Here is a 26,017-nt window from a genome sequence, read left to right on the forward strand (position 1 = left end):
ATCTTAACGGTGTTGTTAAGAGCACCGCCTTGGCAATTGTGCGTCGACTTTGGCCAGCATTATTTAAATTCTGTTTATTTGTTACTGCACTCCCGTTTTGGAGAGGATATTAGGCACTTGTGCAGTGTGGTACATCTCTTCCCTCTCTCTTCTCCCACATCTAGCAACCCAGTGTTGACCCGGCTCACGTTTCGAACACATATCCCCCAACAACGTGTATGTGTGTGTGTGTGTGTGTGTGTGGGTGTGTAGGTGTGTGTGTGTGTGTGTGTGTGTGTGTGAGAGAGAGAGAGAGAGAGAGAGAGAGAGAGAGAGAGAGAGAGAGAGAGAGAAAAATTTTCCTTTAGTAAAGCTCTACCCTTTTTGTGAAACTCCTCTCACCGTTGGTGAAGCCCCTCTTCACAAATGATGGAATGATGAAAAACACTTCCTCTTCACTTGATGGATGCTTTTGATGAAGATTTGACAGCTTTGTAAACTGGCCTTTGAATGCTTCTGGAAAGCTCAATGATTTGCCTTGGAGAAGCCCTTGTTGAGGGAGTTGGATTTCTGTAGGCTGCAGCTTGAGAAACAAGGCTTGAAGTTTCAAATTTAAAATAAAACCAAATTGCAGTGCATGGAGTACAAGCTGCATGGTGGGAATGAGGGCTTGATCAGTACTTGGTGCACTTGAGAAGCTGAGGAACTGCGTGGGAACTTCAGCTTTTTTAATTTTAAAAAAATGAATTTCAACAAAATATAAGCTCAATAAGTTCTCCTTCAGAATTCGCAGAAAATGACGACCGCAACACTGGTAGCTGCAGTTGGCAGCGACTCGTGAGTTGTTCGCTCACAGGACAACAATACCTTTGCAGTCGATGTCGTGGGATAGAGTGGTATCATCACATCAATGCCATTGCCTACACAAAGGGTGCAACAGTAGCTGTTGCACAAAAGGGTAATGCGAGCTCGTGTGCTTGAACAATAATAGCCAGCTGGAACAGAATCCGAAAGGCTGTGGCAGGGTCGTCTGGTGCCAACAACTGGTTAAGTGCGGGATTGATGGTGTAGAAGAGCAGCACTTCACGGGCTGAAGTAGGTGTGTGTCAATAGTTGCAGGGAAAATCCATTATCTTTGCATATAGAAGCTCCCAATCTTGGATAGGATTTAGAAAGAGGAAATCAGATTGGGATATACAAGCATTAAGCCCAAAACGAGCTTAGACTGTTAGAGTATCAAGCCTGGAGCGAAGCGTGAAAGCTTGGGGAATTCAAAATGCAAGGTTGAGTACAAGTGTGTGGGCTTAGGGCCCGCAGTGTCGGAAACAAACCGGGGGCCAATGTATATTAACCGGTCGAAATTATGAATTCCAGTAGCTTGCCTTTTAGAAAACCGAGAAATTTAACGCAAGTTTCAGTGTAACTACCGGCAAAAGCTTCAAATTTTGACCTAAAATCGAGAGAAATCCAAGTTTGCTCTTATTTTAACCGGTTAGGGAAACTGTATTTTTCTAGCCCTGGGCCGCCACTGTGAGCAGCTTCAAGGTGTCGAGCACTACGACCATGTGTAGAGGTAGCAGCCAAGCATAAGCCAGAAGCCGATCATAACATGGATTGTAGGCTAGCTCGTGGGTTGCACTCCCAGGTGGGACTGTTTGTGTACAGGTGACGATGACTCCATCCCAAAACATGACAAATTTGATTTTGCCTCTATTATTGATGGCTCCCACAATAGAAAAGTGCTCAAGTCCCTCTTTGGCCTTTCGGCCACACATTAAAAACTCAAATTGAGCACATGATGGGAAACTGAAATAGGGTAAAGTTTGATGGAAGTGGACACTAATACATGCTGTTAGAGAGAATGCTTAGGATCTAGATAGATTAGAAAATGCTAATATAAACCATGTTCTGATACCACTTGATGAGAATGGGATCGTGCTAATTAGGGTGGACGAAAGACAAACATAATGAACACAAGTGGCGGCTAAATTGTTAATTATGTTCTAAGATTGATTAATTTGGACTCATAAACACGATCTTCAGTAGTTTGCTAACCCATCACAAGCTCACAATAAACATGAGAGATATAATGCAAACATGGAATGGCTCTTTATTCATGAAATGAGCTTTAAGTAGCTCTACAACCTTGCACCACCACATGTGGGACAATTCTACCTTTTCTCTCCTTGCCTCATACTCTAGTGACTCTAGTACAAAAGCTTACACCTTTCAACCGCTACCACGCCTGCTTTTTGCATGACGTCCCTCCTCCTCGAGATTCACGTGTGTAGCCAATAACTGTGATCCCATGGCAAGGTCTTCATTAAAGTACCCGTGGCCTTTAGTGCTGAGGGTCACCTTGGAGGTTACCTCATAAGAACCCTATACTTATTCAAATTCTGATCGAAAAAGTGTAGATATACACTATGTTCTAACCCTACTTATATAAATATTTCAGTTCTAGTTTCTATAGAATCACATGTTTGTTATGGCTCCAAAATGTGCTCGAATGGAAAATTTAAATAGCGCTACGCTAAGCAATGAAGGCCAACGTGGGTTCGGCATGAGACCTCAAATAAATCACCGAGTTGGATTTATTATAATCTCTTTGTTTTGGCAAACCTCCAAAATTTTCTTTAAATAGTTAATCTATTAAAAGCCATTGATGGTTGTCTTTAGGAGGAACCTTTGCCAATTTATGTGATTTAGAAAGTATTTCTCATGTGGTGTGACTATAAGTTTCCTTCTTCATCAATGCTTTAAGTTATGTTGTTGGCTGTGAATTCTATGCGAGAAATCATAAATTCTCACCTTTGTTTTGATTTCAATATGCCATGGATAATAGTATGTTACCAACAACCACCACCACTCCAGGGGATTCAAGAAGATTTTTTGGTGAGCCTTTCATCACTTTTGCATTTTGATTGCAATGTGCTAGTAGGTGTTATGGTGACCACAATTAGTAACAAGGCGTCTAGAGATAGACGTTGGCATTGTCTTTCACTCCGCGAGAGAGAGAGAGAGAGAGAGAGGGGCCCAAACGACGAAGAAGAAAGACTATAGATTAAAGAGGACAAAAATAAAACATACCTTTCAAATTTGAAGGCCCTCTCCCTTTTCCCTCCCCTCCCCTTTTTGCCGAAAGGCAGTGCCAACAAAACCGTGCATAGGAGCTCCCCAGCGTTGCATTATCAGATCGGTTCGAAGAATTCATGGCGAGCAAGAGCAAAATCCTGATCATCGGTGGGACGGGCCACCTCGGCACTTGGATCACAAAGGCCAGCGTTGCCCTCCAACACCCCACCTTCCTTCTTGTCCGTCCTTCCACCCTCGCCGCCCGCCCCGATCTCGCCAGCTCCCTTCACTCCATTGGTGTCAATATTCTGCAGGTACTATTAAATCTCATACTGGATTTTTTTCTAGGGTAGCAGTTTTCATGGCGGGGATGACGCCCGGGATAGTTTATATATTGCAGGGTTCCCTGGAAGACAAGAGCAGCATCATTGATGCAGTCGAGCATGCGGACATCGTCATCTCGGCTGTTAAGATGGGAGAGCATATAGTAGGGCAGTTGAACATTGTAGAGGCCATCAAACAAGCTGGCTGCAATCAGGTCAGGTTCTTTCCATCAAATCATCTTTTTGGCATGTGCATACCGAAAACATGTTCAGAATATGCGAATATATTCTTCAACATATTCTGCATTCTGCATGTTCATACCATTGCTTGGGGCATATACATGAGAGTACCAAAAGGCTCAGTTTCGACGAATTCCTTTCAATTAAGTGGACCTCTTTGTTTCTCGCAGAGCCAGGATTTTATCCTGGGTTAATGAGTTCTTAAGCTTGCTACTTTATATTGTCTTGGAAAATTTACAATGAAAGGACCTGAATTCTACTGTTTTAATGACCCTATTCTGTAAAGGAACTAAAGTAGCTTGTATATATAGAGAAAAGATGCTGATTGATTAGCTTGAATTCTCTAGCGCTTTGTACCATCCGAGTTTGGGGTTGATGTGAATAGCCCAAGAGGTTTGGCAGCCTCGGAAGGCCTGCAAAAGATGGTCTTCGATGACAAGCGCAGAGTGCGCCAGGCAATAGAGGCTGCGGGCGTCCCATTCACCATACTGTGTGGCTTTATGTTTGCGGAAATCTTTGCTAAGACGCTCGGCCAACCTGTCCAATGGACGTCCCCACCCACAGATAAAGTCCTCATCTATGGAGATGGTCATACAAAGGGTATTTGTTTTTCCTTGCTGACATACCACAGTTATTTTTCTGTTTATTATTGTAATGTCTATTCCTTATATGAGGCAATGTATCACTCTCTAGTATATCCCACTGCCATATTATCTCCTTAAGCTACATGAAGAAAATTGAATTTATTGACTTGTTTCTTCCAACTTGGCACAGGCTCATACATGTGTGTAGAAGACATTGGAAGATTTATCATCAAAGCGGCCGACAACCCCCGCACACTCAACAAAGTTGTCTACCTAAGGTTTCCCAAAAACATCCTCTCTCAGTTAGAGCTTGTAGCCTTGTGGGAAGCGAAGTATGGGAAAGAAATCGAGAAGATCCATGTCTCCGAAAGAGATGTGCTAGACATGATAAACGGTAGGAGAAGAAGAAGAAGAAGGATGCTTATCATGTCATGTTGTAAGGAATCACGAATTTTCTGTGCTTCGTCACATTCACATTTGTTGACTTAATGTGTGTGTTTTCCAGAGAACCCCTTCATGGCAATGAAGCATGCGGTCTATATGCAAGGTGCTACGTCCATTCTCGATCAAGAAAGCAATCATGTTGAAGCATCTGACCTTTACCCACTTGAAAAGTACACTTCAATTGAAGAGTATTTTGAGCAATTTATTAAAACAAGTTGATGGAGTTTGATTATAAGTAGTGACAATGCCTTGAGTGTAATACTATTCCAATCAATTATGTCCAATAGAAGCCAAGTTCAAGCAAGGCACATCTCTGATAGGAATCAATGAGCTCAGGCAAGATCCTAGGCCCCATTGCACCTGAGATTGCAGTCACGGAGGAATCCTATCAACAAATGCTAGGCATTTTACACATATCAATGGTGATTATCTCGACTATCATTGCATGTATGTGTGAGCATTATAAGTGTACGCTATGTATACGAATGAGATATTGCAACAAAATACTGTTGGATGCTTGTTTTTGCATATAATGAAACCATCTCTTTTTGCATTCGCGCTTCCATAACTCCGTCTCTTACCTCAGAAGCATCATCTTTGAAACAAACGCTTCAATTTCAATCTCTCAAAATTGCTATTATTGTTTTTTCATAAACTATTGTCAACCTTAGTGTCTGTCTTAGAGTCTATGTTAAGATCCTAGCTTCAAAGGTAGCTTGTTATTTATTTTCTTCCATATACAAAGAGCAAATACCAAGAATGAAAATCAAACATTTTACCATCAAAACATGTACAAAGAATAGTAAGTATACACTTATTCTTGAACAAGTTGCCAATTATACACAAGAAGATTTATAAATTTTCTCATGTAGGAAAACGAAGTCTTTTCTAGTGTTTTTCATACAATGAATAACATCATGAGCTTCTGCTCGAGAGGCACCGCATACCTAGCTAGGTACGATTGGGGGCAGCGGACGACCGCCCCCCCCCCCCACCCCCCCCCCCCCCCCCCCAGCTGGTGGTCCTTGCCCCCAATCGTACCTAGCTAGGTATGCAGTGCCTCCCTCATAGAAGCTCATGATGTTGAGGTAAGTCACAATGTGGGAATTATTGTGAGAATTTGTACTTCTTGTGAATTAGCTTTGGAGGACGACCTGAATATTTTCCTTTTGTGTTTATTAGTAGAAAACTTATATAACAGCGAGCTATAGTTCAGTTACTTACTATGAAGTTGAGGATGTTCCAGGGTTCGTGTGAGCATGGCGCTGAGGATGGAAGTGAGGTGGGGAGAGGACTCTGCTACAGTGGTGCCCTTGGGAGAGGGGCCCTGGCTGGTGGGCAGCCCCGGCTCCTCTTGCTCCTTTCTTCCCGACCCTACATTTTTGGAATCTTGGGGCTATGGGGGCCTCTTGCTGAAAAGCGGGGAACACTGCTATGCCGCTGGCAGAGACACAGCTTCAGGGCTTCTTCGGACAAAGCCCAGTAGGCGTGGGAAGCAGGCATTGTAGACAAAGTTTGGGAGCTACAGCGCTTTGTCAGTGTCCTCATTGCCGCTGCGGCCAGTAGCGTTGGAAGACAGGGCCTGCAAAATGATGAAGAAGGGGTTCCTTGTGCGCCGGTCGGCTATGGCTGTGGTTGGACTCTAAATTTACAGGCGGGGTGGCAGGTTCGGTGTTACTTGCGGATCTTTTGGGGGTACTCGCACATCACCCACGGTCTGGAAAGATTTGGCTCCGGAGATCTTGCTGATCTGCAAGGATGTGTTTCCCTTGTTGGGCTGCGGGGTTATGGTGGGTGCCACCTTGGTGTAGCCATGGCGGCTTGGAGAGATGTGCAGAGAAAGAGGGGGATGAACGAGAGCAAAAAGAAAGAGAGAGAGAGAGAGAGAGAGAGGGGGGGGGGATTTGACACAGCAAAAGAGAAACGCTATGTATTATGTGATTCTTTTGTAAATCAAGGTGAGGAGACATAAAAGTTTGCTAAGTTAGCTGGAGATGAGGGAGAGTAAGTTTAAATCCGTGCCCATAATCACATGAAATTTTTATTGTGTTTTAACGTTAAATTAGATGATGACTTAGGGAATTACCAAGATACTCCTCTAATGTGTGAAAATTCTCTAAATACCTCTCAAATTTCAAAAATCTCCAAAATACCTTTGTATCTATTTTGGTTGGATTGTTAAGATTTTCTCATCTTTATTCTTTTTTTGGCAATTGAGATCCATTTTTGAGTGCTCAGCATGTGATTTGTCACAAATTACCTCACAAAAAAGGCAATTATGTCTAAAATAATGAAGCAATTCATCTCCGAAGCCTACCTAACCAACTCAAATTGTAGTTTTAGCATCTTGCATGATAGACAATCGGTCTTCTTATGAAGATCTACCAAAAAATTATTTTTGGAGAAATTTACTCTCAACAACCAAGGGTATTTTGGAAAATATCGGTATTTTGGGAATTTTTGAAATTTGAGAGGTATTTTGGAAATTAAAGAGATATTTTGGTAATTTTTCCTATGATCCATTACACATATATAATCACCAGTAGTTCACATATTACAAAAAGCTCCACTTAAATAATGTGAAAGGTACACATTGCATATCAACATTTTGAGAAAAAATAAAATGAGAAAGAAGTAAACTAAAAACAATAAAATTTAAATTTAAAACACAAAAAATATTTTAATGTTTCTTAATAAGAAAACATAAATATAATAAAACAAGATAGTGAAATGAAGTTTTTAAATGAAATAATCTTTTATCAATACCTCGTATCATGGGATCAAACTCTTAATATACTTTCTAATCCAAAAAGATAAATGCACATTCGAAAAATAGCATTTAAAAGACTATGATGTGTTTCTATTCACAAGACTTTCAAGGCCCTTGGGACACTTCTCAAGCAAAGAAATTTGAACTACCTTTACCCATAGTGCACTAAGGTCTTTAGTAGGCCAACAAGGTGAAGAGGCACAAAGGCTTGCTAAGTTAAAGGAGGAATGAGAGTTATGAAAAGTAAGTTTAAATGAGTGTTTACAATCGTGTGAACTTTTTATTATGTTTTAATATAAAATTATATTATTGTAAAGTGTGAGCTTTGTCCTAAGGTGTGAGTCAAGGAGAGGAGAGTGGATTTATCCCACATACTGCGGAGCAAAGCTGTAGAGCTACTTAAAGCTCATTTCATGAATGAATAAACAACTACTCCATTTTGCACTACATGCTTGTCTATGGTGAGCTTGTGTTAAGCAAGTCAATACTCAAGATTGTGTTTATGAGTCCAAGCTAATTCCATCTTGGAACCTAATTCACTTGAGTGATAACCTTGCTTACACACGCACTCACACATTGAAGCTATGTTTCTCTTTCATCGACCATAGCTAGCACGATCCAATTCCTAACATTTGGTATCAGAGCCATGTTGTGCTAGCTAGGATTGTTGTTATGCGTTTATGTGTTAGTACAATTAGCATTACTTTATCATCATTAGATAGATCCATTAGATTTGCTCTTCTATTGCATATCGCACGCCTGATTAGTGTTCCATTGGCTAGCATGAGCATGTTCTTGAGCTAAAGACTCTTGGGCCACTACTCATTGGCCAATTGGAAGCCTAATTAGCATTAGATTGCATTAAATTTTCATCAAGAACTTGCATTTTGCATTCAACGGATGCTCATTATTTTAAGTTAATTGGCATTTGCAATTAGTGTGTGTGTGTGTGTGTGTAGCCTGCCTCGAGAGATTTCAATCAAGCCCAAACACACAAAATTTGAGCTAGATTTTGTCAATTAACACTTTGAACAAAAATTCAAACTTGCAAAGCTTTATTCTTTGTCTTCCTTCGGTAGCTAATCTTTTGTGTATGTGTGTTTTGATTCATTTAATGCTCATCAACGTTTTCTTTCACACCATCACTTTTTCTTTGTGAGCCCACGTGGTGGGAATAGCCTACTTTTGGCAAAGTCAACCCAAAAAAAGGGGTGCTCGCCACTACCGAGCTCTGAGTGTACTGTTTACCGCCACCGCTTTGCATCTGTGTCGAGCCACTTACGGATTCCAAGTCTCCAAGCTCGTCATCAAGTGGGGAATCATAATCACTACCCGCGTCCTGCTCAAGTCCACTCTACTGACGCCACATGCTCGCCAGTGGTCACCTGCTGCAATCCTAATTTTCCTTGCGGCCTTGAGCTACCGACCAGCTCTCAATTCCTCTCACCATCCTCTGCTCAGCGCGAAGCATCTGTGGCCATTTCTCAGTGTTGAATGCTTACGGCTATTGCGCTGAGGCGCTCCCATCATCACTTGGAGGTTCTCCACGTTCTGCAGGCTCCATAATTGCAGCGCGCTTTCTTTGAGCATGCCATTGACACTAATTATTAAATAATGTTCCACTAGTGGGCCATCCCGCGGCATTGCTCTCACCTCGGCCCTTAACGGGCCCCGCTTCCCACGACCTACTTGCGAGGTTACTTTGGGGCCCTTTCGGCTTCACAAGGAACGATTCCCGCGTGCCCGTTTTGGCACTAGCACCGGTTCCTGCGGCCAACATTTTGGCTCACAAAATTTATGTTCATTAAAGGCACTGCATGCCAACTTGATTCACTATTGACTCTCACTGAGTTAGAGTTGTTATATGCAAACTCAAAGGATTGCAATTGATTGTTGAAGCCTATATTGTAAGTACACAACCCTTGTATCCATTTGCAAAGGGGTTTAGACACTGCCAGTGCAATTTTTCGCTTGCTTAGACCGCCCTTTATAATTTGTATGTCAAATTTAGCTTCAAAAAGGCTCTCGGAGTACGACCAAGATGGAAGAGAGCATTAATTTTTGCATAAACCTTTTCATAGGATATTTTAGCATATTGTTGCATGTCATTATGATGCATGGAATAAAGCCTGATTGCACAACAAAAAGGGGGACAGAAGCACTCGTTCGAGGGGAGGATACAAAGTCAGACCATGAAGCAGTTGAAAGCAACAGTAGAAGCAACGAAGGCAAGAGACCTAACAGAGGATCAGCTCACATAGTAGAAGACAAAAAGGATGAAGACAAGAGCAACGTTGTCTTTTATGAAGACCCGTTTTGAAGATGCAGACTCTCTACTTGTAGGGGAGGACTTTTTCCTGTGTAAATCTTATCATCCTGTGTGGACATCACCATCCTTTGTGGATTTTTCTTGTGTGGATTTTACCATCCTGTGTGGATATCACCATCCTTTGTGGACTTTATTTTCCTGTGTGGATATCACCATCCTTTGTGGACTTTATTTTCCTGTGTGGATATCACCATCCTATGTGGATTTTGTTAGCCTGTGTGGATCATGCATCTTCAGTATCTTGTCTTAGTCGAAACCTCAAGGGGAGGATTGTAAAGTGTGAGTTTTGTCCTAAGGTGTGAGTCAAGGAGAGGAGAGTGGATTTATCCCACATATTGTGGAGCAAGGCTGTAGAGCTACTTAAAGCTCATTTCATGAATGAATAAATAACAACTCCATTTTGCACTACATGTTTGTCTATGGTGAGCTTATGCTAAGCTAAGTCAATACTCAAGGTTGTGTTTATGAGTCCAAGCTAATTCTATCTTGGAGCCTAATTCACTTGAGTGATAACCTTGCTTACACACGCACTCACACATTGAAGCTATGTTTCTCTTTCATCGACTATAGCTAGCACGATCCAGTTCCTAACAATTATCCATATACATATATAATCACAAATGGTTTATATATTAAAAAAGGACCCACTTAAATAATGAGGTGAAAGATGTACATTGCACATTATTATTTGAAAACAAAATAAAATGACATAAAAATAAAAATAAAAATATACATTATATTATTCATTATATACATACATGAGCTAAATTCACAAGAGTTGGCGGCAAAAACCTTGTACTCTTTCTTCAACCCCTCTCTTCATTCACAAGGGACATAGGTAGCTCTAAATGATTTTGACTTCCAATGAGTTGTAGTGTTGTTGAGTATGTAGTTGTTGGATTCAATTCAATCGCATCAGTCCACGTTTCGTGCTGAAAAGTACACGGTAGAACTACTCTTCCGAGGAGAAGACAGCTTGCTAATTTTTTTGTGGGTCCAAAGAAGTATATTAATCTCCTTTTGTGTCAATGGACAGCCTCCGCGGTGAAAGCACATTTCTTTTTGAATGTCTTTCATCGGCTCTCGTGAACCCAACCATAATCTTGAATAGTTTATATATAAGAAAAAACTCCACTTAATTAATTAGGTGAAAGGTGTACATTACATATTATTATTTGAAAACAAACAAAAAATAAAAAATATATAAGCAATAAAAATAAAAAACACATTAAAAACTAAAACAAAAGAATATAAAATGTTGTCATTAAAAACAATAGATTTGATAAGCATAGAGAATAATAACTCAATTTAACAATTTAATAAAATGAATCTTAATAAAGTGAGAGTATTAAAAAAAAATTGAATCAATACTTCACATCATATAGTAAATATTCATGTATGATAGCCGGTACTTCACTGTGAGCTATGTCCGATTGACAAGAAAAACCACTAAATTGACATATATGGCATATGTATCCGAGTTGAAACACAAAACTAAAGCTTTGTAGAGTTTTTGATGAAGAATTGATACATGCAGGTGTACATAATTTGGAGCAACCAAAACCAAGCATGTGCCTTTGCAAGGCTTATCTCCATCATCAAACCCGGACACCACTCTATTGGTATAGTTGCTTACAGACGTTTTAATATGCAGCACAAAGCGTGTTGAAAAGTTATGCTTGCCAACCTCTGTAGTGCAATAGCATTTTGAAATGCTAGTCAAAAAATGGCCAACAAGATCACCCGCCGCCAGCTTCGATAATAGACATCGTTACTCATTAACTAGCTCAATTGTAGGCCTTTTGAGAGGCTATGCACGTGGGAAGAGGTAGCTTTGATGGTCAAGGCTTTCAAAGAAAGAAGAGACTTTCTGGTAGAGAGACTTCAAGCTTTAGGACTTGGCTGATATCATATTTTTGTTGAGTTGGTGGTGTGAATAGGCTCTTGATTAAAAGCCAAAGACATCAAATAAGGTGGACAATTTAATAAATAGTGTGAAATTAAAAACCAAAAATGGCGAATTCTGTAACAGCGAATTTTGTAGCAGCGACGTTGATAGTGAAATCTACTTGTTGCAATGGGCTATAAAGACAAATGTTGCAAAAGGTAATGTGTCAACAATTCAACAACATCCCTAGGCGACTTCTTTGAAGGCGGTTTTGATCAATTTCATGCAGGTCTCGTTTTTGCCTTTCCTCTTGGCGGGTGACCTTTCCCACGCTACTTGGTAGCTCGGCTCGACCAAGCTCTAATACCAGTGTTGGACTGTGGGGCTATGGTGGGTGGCACCTTGGTGTAGCCATTGCGGCTTGGAGAGATGTGCAGAGAAAGAGGGGGATGAACGAGAGCACAGTGAGAGAGAGATTCGACACAACAAAAGAAAAACGCTATGTATTATGTGATTCCTTTGTAAAAAAAACCTTACAATATAAAGCAAAAGCTTGCCATGCACACTTCTAAAAGAAGTGTAGTTCATCTGCATGCTTTAAGGGGGTTTCCCACGTGTAGATGACCCTTGACTAGGGCTTGAAAAGCCAACATCCCTCTGGTTGTTCTCTTTCAAGGGTTGATTGTATATCGATGTACTAGTTGGTCCTTCTTTTTTGGGAATTAATTCTTTTGCTCCTTTTACTCCTCGATCGCATCTCCTGCCAATCCGGTGGACAGTCTAGGGCGGGGTGATAGCCTTCCTAGCCCAGTGGAATCTTCGATTGGGTTCTCTCCTTGGATGAGTGGCTCGAGTTCAACCTTGTCATGTAGTCAAGTTGGCTCCCTTATCAGCCGATTACCATGGTTGGGTGGCTCCTTGGTTAGCCATTTGCTTCATTGTGGATATGGTGGTGCCATAGCTTGGTTTGAGTAGGACCTTATGATGTAATTCCTTTTGAGATGAATATATGTATATCGAGTAACAACTGTGAATATTGCCAAAAGCAAAATATTGCCAAAAACAAAGAACTTAGTATTACTTACTATGATAAAATTTCATTTTTAGGAAATAAGAAGAATGACTTTGAGGTATGATAAAGTTCATTAGGTTACTTACTATACATTAAGATTACTTACTATGACAAAGCTTATTGTAGGAATAAGAATTTAAATGACTTCGAGGTATTATGTATCAAGTCGACCTTGCTATCGCATAGAACTTTACTATTCTAGGTGTATCAATTAGGTCTCCCCAATCTCGAAAAATTAAAAATCTTTTCAAAACATCTCAAGTGCATAAGTGAAGGGTGAGTCTAGGAAATGAAAAGATCCATGGGAGTGGAAAGTCAAAAGAATTTTTTGTGTCCATATAAATAGAGATGGTTTGGACCTTGATACATTTTGTGTTTTTCTTTGCTTGTTTTTCCTAAAAAGTTTTCTACTTTTTTAGAGTGTCCTTGCACTATAGTGAATATAATTTTTTGATACCATTAGGTGTATCAATAAGCAAGGGCTACTGTTCATTGTACAAACATTGAAGGAATTAGGTCTACCCATTTTGAAAAAGAAAATTATGTAAAAGCGAGGAAGGGAGGGCAAAATAAAGCATGAGAATTGAAAGGATGATCCTTAAACTTAGAAGGTCAAGGATTTGGAAGTAAAAATGAAAGTTCAAAATGATCTATATAAAGAAGACTATGTGATCACATTGTGTACTAATGCTCTCCCTCTCTCTCTCTCTCTCACACACACACACACACACACACATTGTGTACTAATGCTCTCCCTCTCTCTCTCTCTCTCTCTCTCTCTCACACACACACACACACACACACACATACGCACGCACGCACCATTCCACCAATGAATTCTTTTCGTTGAGCCATTAGGAGACATATATATAAGAATAAAGACATTAAGGAAGAATTTAAACTTACAAAATGTGACGTTAGCCTCGACAATTATTTAAATCCAACAAAGTCTACATTTAGCTTGCACGTATTGTGCACATCTTCATATATATATATATATATATATATATATATATATATTTTTTAGTGTAAATGTTTCTTGCAAATTATTTTTTTGTACAACAATTAAGAGTCCCATTTGATCATTGACTAAGCTGCAAAAGCTAGTGGCCTTCATCCTCACGCACCAACACCACCAGATTGAGATCAGCCTATGGTCAATGATCTTTATTCCTATTGTTAATACTATTTTTAAAAAAAAATCAATGACTAAGTTTTGCATACATTAAAAATATCAAACCTCTACTTATAAAATGTAGGGATATATGTCATTTACGTTCATGATGCATGTCGTTCTCACATGCAAACTAGTCAATCTATCCCCCAATTACAAATAGATGTCTTGTAACATCCCTCATCTCTTAGACTAGCAAGCAAGATGTCTGACGATGTTCTAGTGTCCGCACATCTCCAATCTTTAGTATAGACATATAATTGTAGATATTATGGAGTATGGAAAGAAGGATCACTTTTTAGAGACGGAGAGGTTTTTTGTTTTTGGGGTACTTGCTACATGATAGCTCCTTTCACCATTTGCCAAGCGAGATGCGAGTTATGAATTGCACATGATTTGCATGTTCTAGTTAAGGGTGAAATCATGACTGGGTGGACACCAAAGCTGTGTCCGAGACATAGCTATTTGGCAAATTAATAGCCTAGTTATGTTTGACAAAGATAGAAGAACCCCAAGGTGTGTGAATTGCACATGATTTGCATGTTCTAGTTAAGGGTGAAAGCATGACTGGGTGGACACCAAAGCTGTGTCCGGGACATAGCTATTTGGCAAATTAATAGCCTAGTTATGTTTGACAAAGATAGAAGAACCCCAAGGTGTGTGATATATCATTGGATAGCTCTAAAAGAGGAGAATCTAAATCTATGATTGGTGCCAAATTTAGAATCAATTTGCAAAAAATTTATCGGGCCCCACATTTTGAAACAACAGTTATTGAAAATAGCTTTCAACCCATAAAAGTGTACCACCCACTCATGCTTTGACCCTTAACTGAGACTTCTATATAGCTAAGGTCCATGGTATAATCTCACATGCTTTGTCCATGTAGTATGATAACTTATGAGTTCTGACTCAATGCATCCTCACTTTTAGATAGAGGCACTAAACATGAGGGATCAAAGATTGTATGGTGATCATAGACCATAGTGCACAATGAGTGTTAACATTTAAGGAGATTTTAAAAGTCAATCATAATATATGTTCTATTTGCACTCTCACGGTAGACGAGCATATTTACTATGGATGATTGTAGTCTATCGAATTGGAAAACACATAATTGCCATAATATCGTGATTGTTTGTTGCAACATAGCAATAGTTTAGGGCCATATTTAACATTTTTTTGAATTATTAGATGCAACATGTTCTCTTCCTCTTTACTGATGGATGGCTGACGAGTTGTGTTCGTGATGTTATCTATCATTGACCAAAGCTTGAAAAGTATGCTTCTTACTAGCATGTTCTTAGGCAAACTGTATATAGGGACAACATAACATGCTAAACATTGTGATTATGTTCAAGGAGATGGACACCTTGTCAATATTGCAAAAGAAGGTATGCATTGAGCTTCTTTGCTTGATGTTAAAGGAGCCACTGATATTCTTTTTGACATGCAGCTGCACTTACTCATTCATCTAGTGGATGAGATAGAGATTGCGCGCATTGTTAGTGCTTGATAGATTTTTTGGGTTGAGAGGTTCATTGAGAGTTATAAAGAGATTCGTGCGGTCAAGGGATGGATGCTTGGGGTGTACGTACTATCTTGCAAAAGTACATTGAGCATGTTGACAAAGATGCTACTTTCAAATGGCCAATGAAATATTCTCTATTGTGTTTTTCAAGTTTTATGTGGGAAGAAAAATTTCTTAAAAGTTGATCCTAAGGAGTGCACAAATGTATGGACGTTCATTGTGTACAATTTAGAGTGTATGCATAAATTTATTGAGCAGTAGAATGAACAATGCAACCCAGAAAGAATAGCAAGAGATGGTAAATCTTTTAAAAGTGGACTTCTTTCCTTTCTTACATGGTTATTTATGAATATTACACAAGGACTTGAATATGGCAAAGAAATAATAGTCAACAAGCAAAGAGAGATTTGTTTTGGTTGTGATAAAGAGGTAGCAATAACTTTTTCAATGTTTAATAACCTATGTAGCATTTCCTCTGCTCAAGTGCAAAATACAATTTCTCTATTATTTGCTTTTGATAGTAAAAACTCTGCCATTTTTAGCCTTATGCCTAGGTATATCCCTAGGGAATGTATCCTTGCACCGGATACAATTATTTCATCTTGTGATCAGCTGACTTAAGGTTATAGAGTCACATGTCCTATTTTTGGGTTGAATGTGTTCTCAATATGATAACCACAACTTTAAAATTTAAAATCCTTGACCTAAGACAAAGGTATTGTTATAGAATTGACATTTTATTATTACTGTAGCTGACAGGTGGAAAAGACTAGACCAAGCTTGGCCTATGCGAATGGATTTGTATATCATGTACATTTTATTATTCAAATGCTCTTTTATGAGTTTGGCCATTTATGACCGGCCGGCCAGTTTGTACTCACTTTGACCATTCAAGAATCTATAAATTAAATACGTGCAAGAGGGAAATGGTCACTCTTGCACGGGGGGAGATTGCACCCAGCATCGTCTTGTTCTTCTCTTCTCTCCTCTCTTCTCTCTCGCCGTGCTGGCGTAGCACTCCGCTCTAGGAGGTGCGCCTGCACATGCTCTCTCGCTCTATCTCCCTCTCTGTCTCTCTGTGCCCGTGTGCAGCTTGATTATGCGCAAGGATGATTGCCAGGTATGCAGATTTGTCGATTTATGCTAGATATTGTGTTATCTTGGGTATTTTGCAAGGCAGCCATGCTTCTGTCTGTAGCAGTGGTATCAGAGCTTGGAAATGATCCTGAAATTGCAACTAAGACTAAGGAAGCATGGATACGGAGAGAACAAGAGCTATGATGAATACAGCTAAGTAATTTGAACTCTTTCTTGAAATATATAGGGATGCATGTATATATTTTGTTTGAAAAGATGCTTGGAATGAGAACCTATTAAATTACAAGTCAAATGAATCCATCGAAGCTCTATATTATTATTATTAGCAGGCTTTGTAAGATGATTCTTTACAGTAATTGTTAATCATGTATAATACGCTTGCTTATAGAGTAGAGAGCATGAGTGGTAATAGAAGGATGAAATGAAGTTCAATTTTTATTTTTATTTTATTTTCTAATAAACCTCGATGATCTCTATTGCTGGTAGGAAGGGGAAGAAGACATCAAGAAGTGGTAGATGAATGTGCACTTCTTAGAGAGACCATACTTGCCTAATGTAGTCGAGGAGCTGTAAATATTTATTTATATATATAAATAAAAACACGAGGAAAAAGCACCTCTCGCAATTACCTTAATGAGGATCGATTGATCCTTCAGCCTTGAAGATATATGACACAAGAAGGCTGCGCAGAGATATTTGTGTGCAATGCACTCATGCTCTCTTCCTAACGGAGCTGCCGACATCGGTTGTCGGTTGTGGTGAGAACCAACACCAACACAAGAGACTATTAAAACAACCTAATTCTACATTATTATTCATTGCGACCAGCACACGAGCAACACACCTATGGCAGCCATGGTGACCCTGCCCTTCCTAGAATGCATAATCCCTCCTCGATTGGACTCCTTCCCAGATCGCCAACCTTCACTCCACACGTGACACACAGACCTCACTTGCGGCACCCACTAGCAGGCACGGGCCAACGCGGCAGCAACTGCGCCCGTCCAATGCCGACACAATCTGTGTCGTGGGTGCTAATTGGACAAACCGCCGCCCAGAACTCTCTCCTTCCCACACATGCAGCCGACATGTTGCTGCACTCTAGTTTTGCTCCCCTTCTTTTGCGGTATGCATGGCCTCGTTAATTGGTCGGCTGACCGCTGTGTGTAGAGAGAGATTGTGAGGAATCACTCCTTGACTAGTAATCCCCTCCCACTTCAGAACCATGCAAATCCTCTCTCTCTTCTCATGTAAAACTCACCACCCACCAACCCCCTCGTCCATGCAAAGTGGACGCAACCCCTTCTTTTGGACTGCCATGCAGAGGTTCTAAAGTAAGGGAAATCTACTCTGGTGGATCCCGTTGCCGTCGAACTTGCAGCTTCTTTCTACCTACACCCTTTTGGCCCTGGCTGCCTACCAAGTGCAACTGGCACTACTTTATGACTCAAGTTCTCTGCATGCTTTTCGGCTCTAGTTCTATCTCTCCCTGCAAAACGACCACACTCCCCCTCAACCAACTCCAATCCAGTTTCCATGATACAATAACCTCCAAGGTCTGGCCTAAAACAATTCTCTCCCCACAACCACTACGCCATAGCAGTTGCAGGTGGTGTGCATGCCTTACTATGTTTTGCTTGCGTACGGAGTCCCAGATTCGGGGGGCTAGAGCTGAGAATCCACTAACGTAACGAGACGTCTGTGCTGTCACTCATTTACCCCCGTGCAAGAGGCCATAGAAATTTTTGAAAAACCCATCCACTTTGTACTAGCCATAGCATCCCCACTCTGCAACTCTCTCCTCGGCTTGCCCTATGCCGACCCCGTCCCCAGCCTTGTCACTATCAACCTCAGCACCCGTCACCAAGTAACAACAGGAGTGGTGGCACATCCATTGTTGACTGCCTGAGCCTACGGCAGTAATAAGAGGAGGTATAGATGCCTCTCAATAAGGTTACGACAGTGGAAGACAGCAGATAGTAGCCGCTCATGAGGGCTCAAATTATCTGTGGCATTCAAATTTTGAATTTTTTATGTTTAACAGCAAATTACCCTCATATACTACTGTACATACTGGTGGGTTCTCCAATTATTGGTTGGAATCTGCCCAGATGCCGTTCGGTGCAATCTTTCCTTCTAAGTTATCTATCAAAAGAGATGCTTTGATTCGATCTCTCACCAAATCGTGTGAACTACTCTACAACTGCGGGCCTAAGCCATCCCCATGAATGTCCCACGCGGCAACATCAAGCCTCGCTTAATGTAAAAAATATATATACTCTTCCCTCGTGACCTCTGCAACTCTGTGTTACAGCTCGCTCCCCCTACGTGGCTTCCCAACTATTATCTGAGAATCTACAGAAGCCTTCCCCGTCAATGACATGCAACCTCTGAGAGGGCATTGCCTCAGATTCCTACTATTAACGATTTTTTAAAAAAATCGTTGGCACATACTTCTACCTCTATTCACACCAAATGGAGGTAACAAGTGCACACTATCTATGTGGTGCTGGAGCTGAAAGCCATTTATTGATTAGTTTCCACAAAAAAAGTCGTCATTGACTCCGTTGGAGTTTGATTCTTATTGATAGCATGCTGTAGATTTTAGCCCGTTTAGAACATGGAGCTCTCTCTCTCTCTCTCTCTCTCTCTCTCTCTCTCTCTCTCTCTCTCTCTCTCTCTCTCTCTCTCTCTCTCTCTCTCTCTACGATTGCTTACACCGGCGGACATGGGCGACGCTCTGCAGCATCTGTTACAATATTTTCTCAGACGCCGTCGGGACATTAACAATGCTCATGATGAATTTTGTATTTTTTACTTTGCTTCATTTTAATTTATACCCCAAGCATTGGATCCGATTCACACGTATTGTATCAATTTGGCTTCATATGGAATTTTACCGTTTTGTAAACCGTTAATATAGCATTTCATTTCTCCATCTCCTCGTGCGACTACCTACAAAGGCGGCCATTGACGAAGATCTACAGCGACCGCTACAATACTTTTTCGCACAACACTGGGCATCCACGAGTATTGACAATGATGATGATTTTAGTTTGACAATTTTAAGCTTTCACTCTTTTAATTTAATCTTTCACCTTACTTCCTTTTATTTTGTACCCAAACATTGTATTCAATCCATAAGGATTGTATGCGTTTGGTCCCATACGCATTTTACAGACGGTTAATATAACATTCACTCATCTCTCTTCACCCCCCCCCCCCCCCCCCCCCCCCCCCCAATTGCGTTTTGATACTTTCAATCAATAGTGTTACATTTTTTTATTACAATTATAAACTATATTAGTATCATAATCAAACAATTGAATTTATTATATATATATATATATAAACCATTAAAATACAATATCTAGAGAAAGAGAATGATTGTGTACAGTTTTATATATTTGATGTTATTGGTTAGAACTTAGATAAGTATTATGTTTCTATAGTTTCTTAATCATTATGTAGTTATTTATTATATATCTAGTAAAACATGCTTATTAATTCCAACTATGCTATTTTGAGCAAGCTGACAGTGCCACCCATCCACCCTGATTGCATTTTTGGCACATTATCCATGACCATTTACTTGTGACCACACAAACTCAATTGTATGAGTGTCTCGTTAATGCGCAAACTGGCATCCCTACTTGTGCGATCCTTTTTCTTCTATTTCAACTAATTACACATTTACTTTCCTTAATTTTTACTAACAAGGCTCTACCTCATGTGGTTTGCATTATGTGCCTTTCAAGGATTATTTACCCTAGTTTACGTAGTTTGTACACGCTACAGACTCTCATACTACGTACTTAGTACACGTTTAAAAGAGAAGCTTAATTTTTTGGTCTTGCCATGTATTTTCTTGATGCATATTCTTTTATATACTTTGACGTCTAACTGGAAATGTCTGATGAAGCAGCTAAGGTCAAATTAATTTCACGTTGTTTTCTTTATTTGTTGGACCAACCTATTGTTTATAGTATGGCCTTTACATGATGTATGCTCGTGCTATCATGCCTAAACACTAGTCCATGCCTTTTAAACAATTATAAATAATAATTTTATATGTTAAGCACTTTAGCGACAACAGTTTGCAATATCAAGGGGACTACTCCATTTATTCAAACAAAAAATAATCGACAATATATTCATCCAAGGCTCATCATTGTAAATGAATTTTGTTAATTATAGTTATCTCCTACTTGTATCTCTCTCCCCACGCACCAAATGGTATATATTTCAGATGCATTACATCATCTAGAGTCTAATGATTTACAAAGAGCAAACAGTCCTACACAAATATGCAGCTACTCACATGAGCCGAGGTGCTTTTCGTAAAATACCAAATTGTCAGTACTTTGTTACTCAACCTTACTCTAATGTGGTGTGAAACAGGTTATACATTTTTTTATTTTTTTATTTTTGGTTTTATGCCCTGTCTAGTCCATTGGTCACATGCAGACAGATCCGCCGATTTAGGCAGTGTGTAAATGCTCATCTTGGTGTAGATTCGTCGATTTAGGCAGCATCAATTATCTGTGCAGATCCGCTGATTTAGGCAACACACTGACAAATTGCAGATCTATTCACATTGATAAATTACAGATTCATGATTTTTAAACAGTATCAAATGCAGATTCGCCGATTTAGGTAGCACGTCTTATTGGTGTAGATTCGCCGATTTACGCAACACCGATCACAAAATCATGCTGCAGTGACTGGCCACCACTGTAACTGGTATGATTTTGTTACCCGGGTATAGAAAATGAAAGATATTTTGGATTTGGATTTGGATTTGGAATTGGTATATGATGATTTTCTATCACGACATATTTATGAAAGTGAACTTGAGATTGATGAGAATTGATGAGTGTGACCAATGATATCCTGATTTATCAGGGTATGACATATATTGCTTATTCTAGTGGTATGGGACACTAGAATAGGTAGTATGTGGATGACGGCAGGCATAAGCAATATTGTCTAAATTTATGAATTTTGTTACTATTTGATATATATAGATTTCTAATCATTGTTTTTGACAAGTATTATTTGCAGATTTCTATCTTTGCAACTGAGGACAGTTGCTTTCCAATGGAGAGGTATGTTATAGAATTGACTTTTTATTATTACTGCAGCTGACAGGTGGAAAAGACTAGACCAAGCTTGGCCTATGCGAATGGATTTGTATATCATGTACATTTTATTATTCAAGTGCTCTTTTATGATTTTGGCCATTTATGACCGGCCGGCCAGTTTGTACTCACTTTGACCATTCAAGAATCTATAAATTAAATACGTGCAAGAGGGAAACGGTCACTCTTGCACAGGGGGAGATTGCACCCAGTGTCGTCTTGTTCTTCTCTTCTCTCCTCTCTTCTCTCTCGTCGTGCTGGCGTAGCACTCCGCTCTAGGAGGTGCGCTTGCACATGCTCTCTCGCTCTATCTCCCTCTCTGTCTCTCTGTGCCCGTGTGCAGCTTGATTATGCGCAAGGATGATTGCCAGGTATGCAGATTTGTCGGTTTATGCTAGATATTGTGTTATCTTGGGTATTTTGCAGGGCAGCCATGTTTCTGTCTATAGCAGGTATGATGCTAAACAAATTGGATTTCTCTGAGGGTCATGCTCATTGCAACGAAGTCATTCGTCTGTAAAGGGGATGAAGTTGGTTTTAGAAGATGAGCATAAAAATGAGTTGCTATTCAAGGGTTGGATGTCCTCTACTAAAGTACCGGGTATATAAATATCCTTGAAGTCTTACATTTCACACCTTCATAGGTTTTATTTGATGTATATTGTTTGTCGTTGCACAATATGCGAAATAAAATCCTTAATTGGGTAAAAATAGCTTTTATATATTTAATCAAATGTATAAGGGAGCTACAATCTTTGATTGGTTAAAAGTAGTCCTTAAGTGTGTAATCGTATTAAAGATTTCATAGTTATGTTTTATACGTAATGGCAGATAGAGAGTGCATTGTACAATGTGAAAGATTGTTGGTGCATGAGATTGAAATCATACCTATTGTTATTTTTGTTTGTGATTTGCAAATAATTATCATTGTTCCAATCTCTAAATTGATTATTCTTTGTTGCATGTGAAAATAATTGAGCAAATAATTAAATTTAGAACCACTAAATATAGACAATGTGATGTTTACAAATGTATCTTATTGTCTGTAAATCACACAGTGTGTAAAAGTAATCCTCAATTGTGTAATTACATTGAAGAATTCATGGTTTTATTTAATGCATAATGTCAGATAGACACTGTGTTGCATACTGTGAAAGATTGTTGGTGCATGAGATTGAAATCATACATATTTATATTTTTGTTTGTATTTTGCAATTGGTTATCATTGTTACCATGTGTGAAGACTCGGGAGTTTTTTTTTTTGTATTTTGCAATTAGTTATCATTATTACCATGTATAAGAACTCAAGACTTGATTATTCTTTATTACATGTGAAAAAATGGAGCGAATAATAAAATTTACCGCCACCAAATAAAGATAATGTGATTTGCTCCATGTGATTGAGTTTGATGATGATCAGTGGCTCTAGAAGCCTCTCATTCATCTATTTGCTTTCATAAAAGTGTTTTCAGCTTGATTGGCTATGAGATGGGGTGTGGGCTATCAAAAATGCTACGTATGCCACTTGTGAAAAACTTACAAATAATAGACTGCCCTCTGTGTTGTGCATTTTGGGCATGTTTTGGCCTCTTAAGACATAAGACCATATTAGGTAAAGTGGGAAAATCCCAATTCCCAGGTTGGACAACTTTCAATATATCATGTATAAAATATAGAGATTTTGTCAAAAATTTGAGTTTTCTTAAGGTCTCATTCCACTTTATGCACATACAATACACAATGAAAACAACTAAAATATCATGGTTTCAATCAATTGGATTATTAGGAGAGGAGTATATTGCATCCATTATCGTTGTCTATGTTCTAATGTCCTACCTACAACTTATCTCAACATGGAGAGCTTGGTTTCTAGGTCCACCACTTGTCCAAGTTAATGTAAAAGTGACTCAAGGTTCACAACTTGTGAAAGCAAGGATCCATTGAGGAATACAATCCACTTGGCTATTTTTCCTTAATTTATTGCATGTGACATTTAAGCAAGGTCCACTTCTAATCTATAACTTCTTAATTTGAGGCATGGGGCATACATAAAATATGTAGCATATGCTCTATTGCCTCATAGGAAGGTTGGTTTCAAGGTGCACTTATCCATGCTAGCCTATCTTGGAGAAATGATGGAGCTTGCTTCTCTCCTTGTTTCAATGGAGACTAGCTTGGACAAGTGGTGGACCTTTGCTTCTCTCTATGTTTCAATAGAGTTAGCTTGGACAAGTGGTGATCTTGGAACAAAACCCCCATGTAAAACATATCATGGGTATTCCAAGTGATTAGAAAGATTACCATTTAAGATATAACCTTATAGGTTGGACAACTAGATCTTGGCTTGGAGAAATGGTGGACCTTTGATTCTCTCCATGTTTCAATGGAGTCTATCTTGGAGAAATGGTGGAGCTTGCTTCTGTCCATGTTTCAATGGAGCCTAGCTTGAACAGTTGGTGGACCTTTGCTTCTCTCTATGTTTCAATAGAGTTAGCTTAGACACGTGGTGGATCTTCAAAATAAACCAACTACTATCAATGTTGCCTAGCTTGGACAAGTGGTGGAGTGTTTCTCTACTCCATGTTTCAATGGATCTTAGCTTGGACAAGTGTTGGACCTTAAAACAAAAACCCCATGTACAACATAGAATGGATTTTCTAGATTTCAATGGAGTCTAGCTTTAACAAATGGTGGAGCTTGTCTTCATCCATGTTTCAATGAAACTAGCTTGGACAAGTGGTGGACCTTGTAACAAACCCTCCCATGTACAACATATCATTGGTTTTCTAAGTGATGGGAAGGAATACCATTCAAGATATAAACTTATAGCTTGGATAAGTAGTTGACTTTAAAACCAAATTCATCATAATACAATGAAATACAGGTCAGCCAATTCCTAAATCTTGAGACCAAACCTCCCATGCTATTAGAGATAATATATTGGATAAGTGGTGGACCTTCTATTATTTTCCCATGCCTAGTTTAGACAACCGGTACACTTCGCAGCTATAAAGGTTGGACGAGTTGTGGAGCCTTGTTTCTATCCATGTTTTAATGGATCCTAGCTTGGACAAGTGGTGGACCTTGGAAAAAAGCTTCCATGTACAACATATATGAGGTTTTCCATGTTTTAATGGAACCTATCTTGGACAAATGGTGAAGCTTTCTTCTCTCCATGTTGATTTTGGAACTACCTTAGACAAGTGGTGGAGCTTTTCTTTTCTACTCTTCATAATACAATGAAGTATATGTTGGTTACATGGTGAATCTTAAGGCCAAACCTCCCATTTTACTAGAGATGATAGGTTGGACAAGTGGATCAACCTTCTATCATTTCTCCATGACTATATTGGACAATTAGTAGACATAACATCTCTCTATGTTGTCTAGAGATGAGCTTGGACAAGTGATGGACCCTGCTTCTCTCTCCCCTTGGTTTACTAGTTTGAAGACTCAGTATATATACTTTCTTAGATCTAGCTTGAACAAGTGGTGGACCTTGCATCCACAATCTTAATTCAGTATAAAAAAGTATATGAAAAAATAACATAGGAATCTTGGTTTGAAGGTCAAGCAATTAGGTTCCAAATGCACATAATAATATATTTTCCACCCATATTAAAAGAAAGTTAAATATGCACATAATAATATATTTTCCAAATGCACATAATAATATATTTTCCACCCATATTAAAAGAAAGTTAAATATGTTATTACCAAATTGACAAAGGTAACGTCCAAGAATTATATCTTTCCATCTTGTCAGATCTAAATCTTCATCAAGGCGACATGCATGTATACATCAACTTTCAAGCCATTCAAGAATACATGCACTTAGATTCCATAGTTTTGTTTTCAAAGTCTTTTAGGTTCTAAAACTCTTTCACATAAAGTATGTAATGACAAAATTCTTGAAGCAAACATTTGTGCCCAAGAAAAAGATCCCTCTCACATATTTAAAGTCCATGAATTCTCTGATCCACACTTACAAGTTTTATTTTGACATCAAACATCAATTCTTTCATAGTTCCAAATAAATGCAACCTCGATATGAATTGACAAAAAATGAATTTCTTTTACTATATGACCCAACATAGGCCCCAATCAAATAAAAAATGAGTCCCCAAAAATTTGGGTGCACTCTAGCAATACATCAGAGTCCCCTTACAATAGGATGCACTCCAATAGTACATTGAAGTCCCCTTAGAGTAGGGTGCACTCCATTCAAGTGTTCATAAAATTGACACACCTTTTATATAAAAAAAAAAGACTATATCAAATTATACAAATGTTGAAAGATACACACTAGAATAAAAAAAGCATCTTATAGCCATATTTATTCAATGCTTTCGTGTTGACAAGTACACAC

General features: G+C 39.1%; 2 protein-coding genes and 1 long non-coding RNA gene across 3 annotated transcripts; 2 read left to right on the plus strand and 1 right to left on the minus strand.

The window, feature by feature from the left end:
- Positions 1-3,132: 3,132 nt before the first annotated feature.
- Positions 3,133-5,198, plus strand: LOC147454060 (phenylcoumaran benzylic ether reductase IRL1-like). Its single transcript, XM_086516059.1, has 5 exons — positions 3,133-3,368; positions 3,455-3,592; positions 3,965-4,217; positions 4,392-4,595; positions 4,707-5,198. The coding sequence occupies exons 1-5, from the start codon at positions 3,192-3,194 to the stop codon at positions 4,862-4,864; spliced, it is 930 nt and encodes a 309-aa protein (XP_086372185.1). The 5' UTR covers positions 3,133-3,191; the 3' UTR covers positions 4,865-5,198.
- LOC147454061 (uncharacterized) lies at positions 4,928-6,837 on the plus strand. Its single transcript, XM_086516060.1, has 3 exons — positions 4,928-5,067; positions 5,892-6,127; positions 6,300-6,837. The coding sequence occupies exons 1-3, from the start codon at positions 4,972-4,974 to the stop codon at positions 6,454-6,456; spliced, it is 489 nt and encodes a 162-aa protein (XP_086372186.1). The 5' UTR covers positions 4,928-4,971; the 3' UTR covers positions 6,457-6,837.
- Positions 5,042-5,885, minus strand: LOC147454062 (uncharacterized). Its single transcript, XR_015188583.1, has 2 exons — positions 5,687-5,885; positions 5,042-5,592 (listed from the first exon to the last, which is right to left on the minus strand). It is a non-coding gene; the product is annotated as an uncharacterized LOC147454062 (long non-coding RNA).
- Positions 6,838-26,017: the final 19,180 nt, after the last annotated feature.

Source organism: Adiantum capillus-veneris, chromosome 7, assembly GCF_014529385.1.
Source record: "Adiantum capillus-veneris isolate H3 chromosome 7, ASM1452938v2, whole genome shotgun sequence".
In the NCBI taxonomy this organism is placed as follows: Eukaryota; Viridiplantae; Streptophyta; class Polypodiopsida; order Polypodiales; family Pteridaceae; genus Adiantum; species Adiantum capillus-veneris.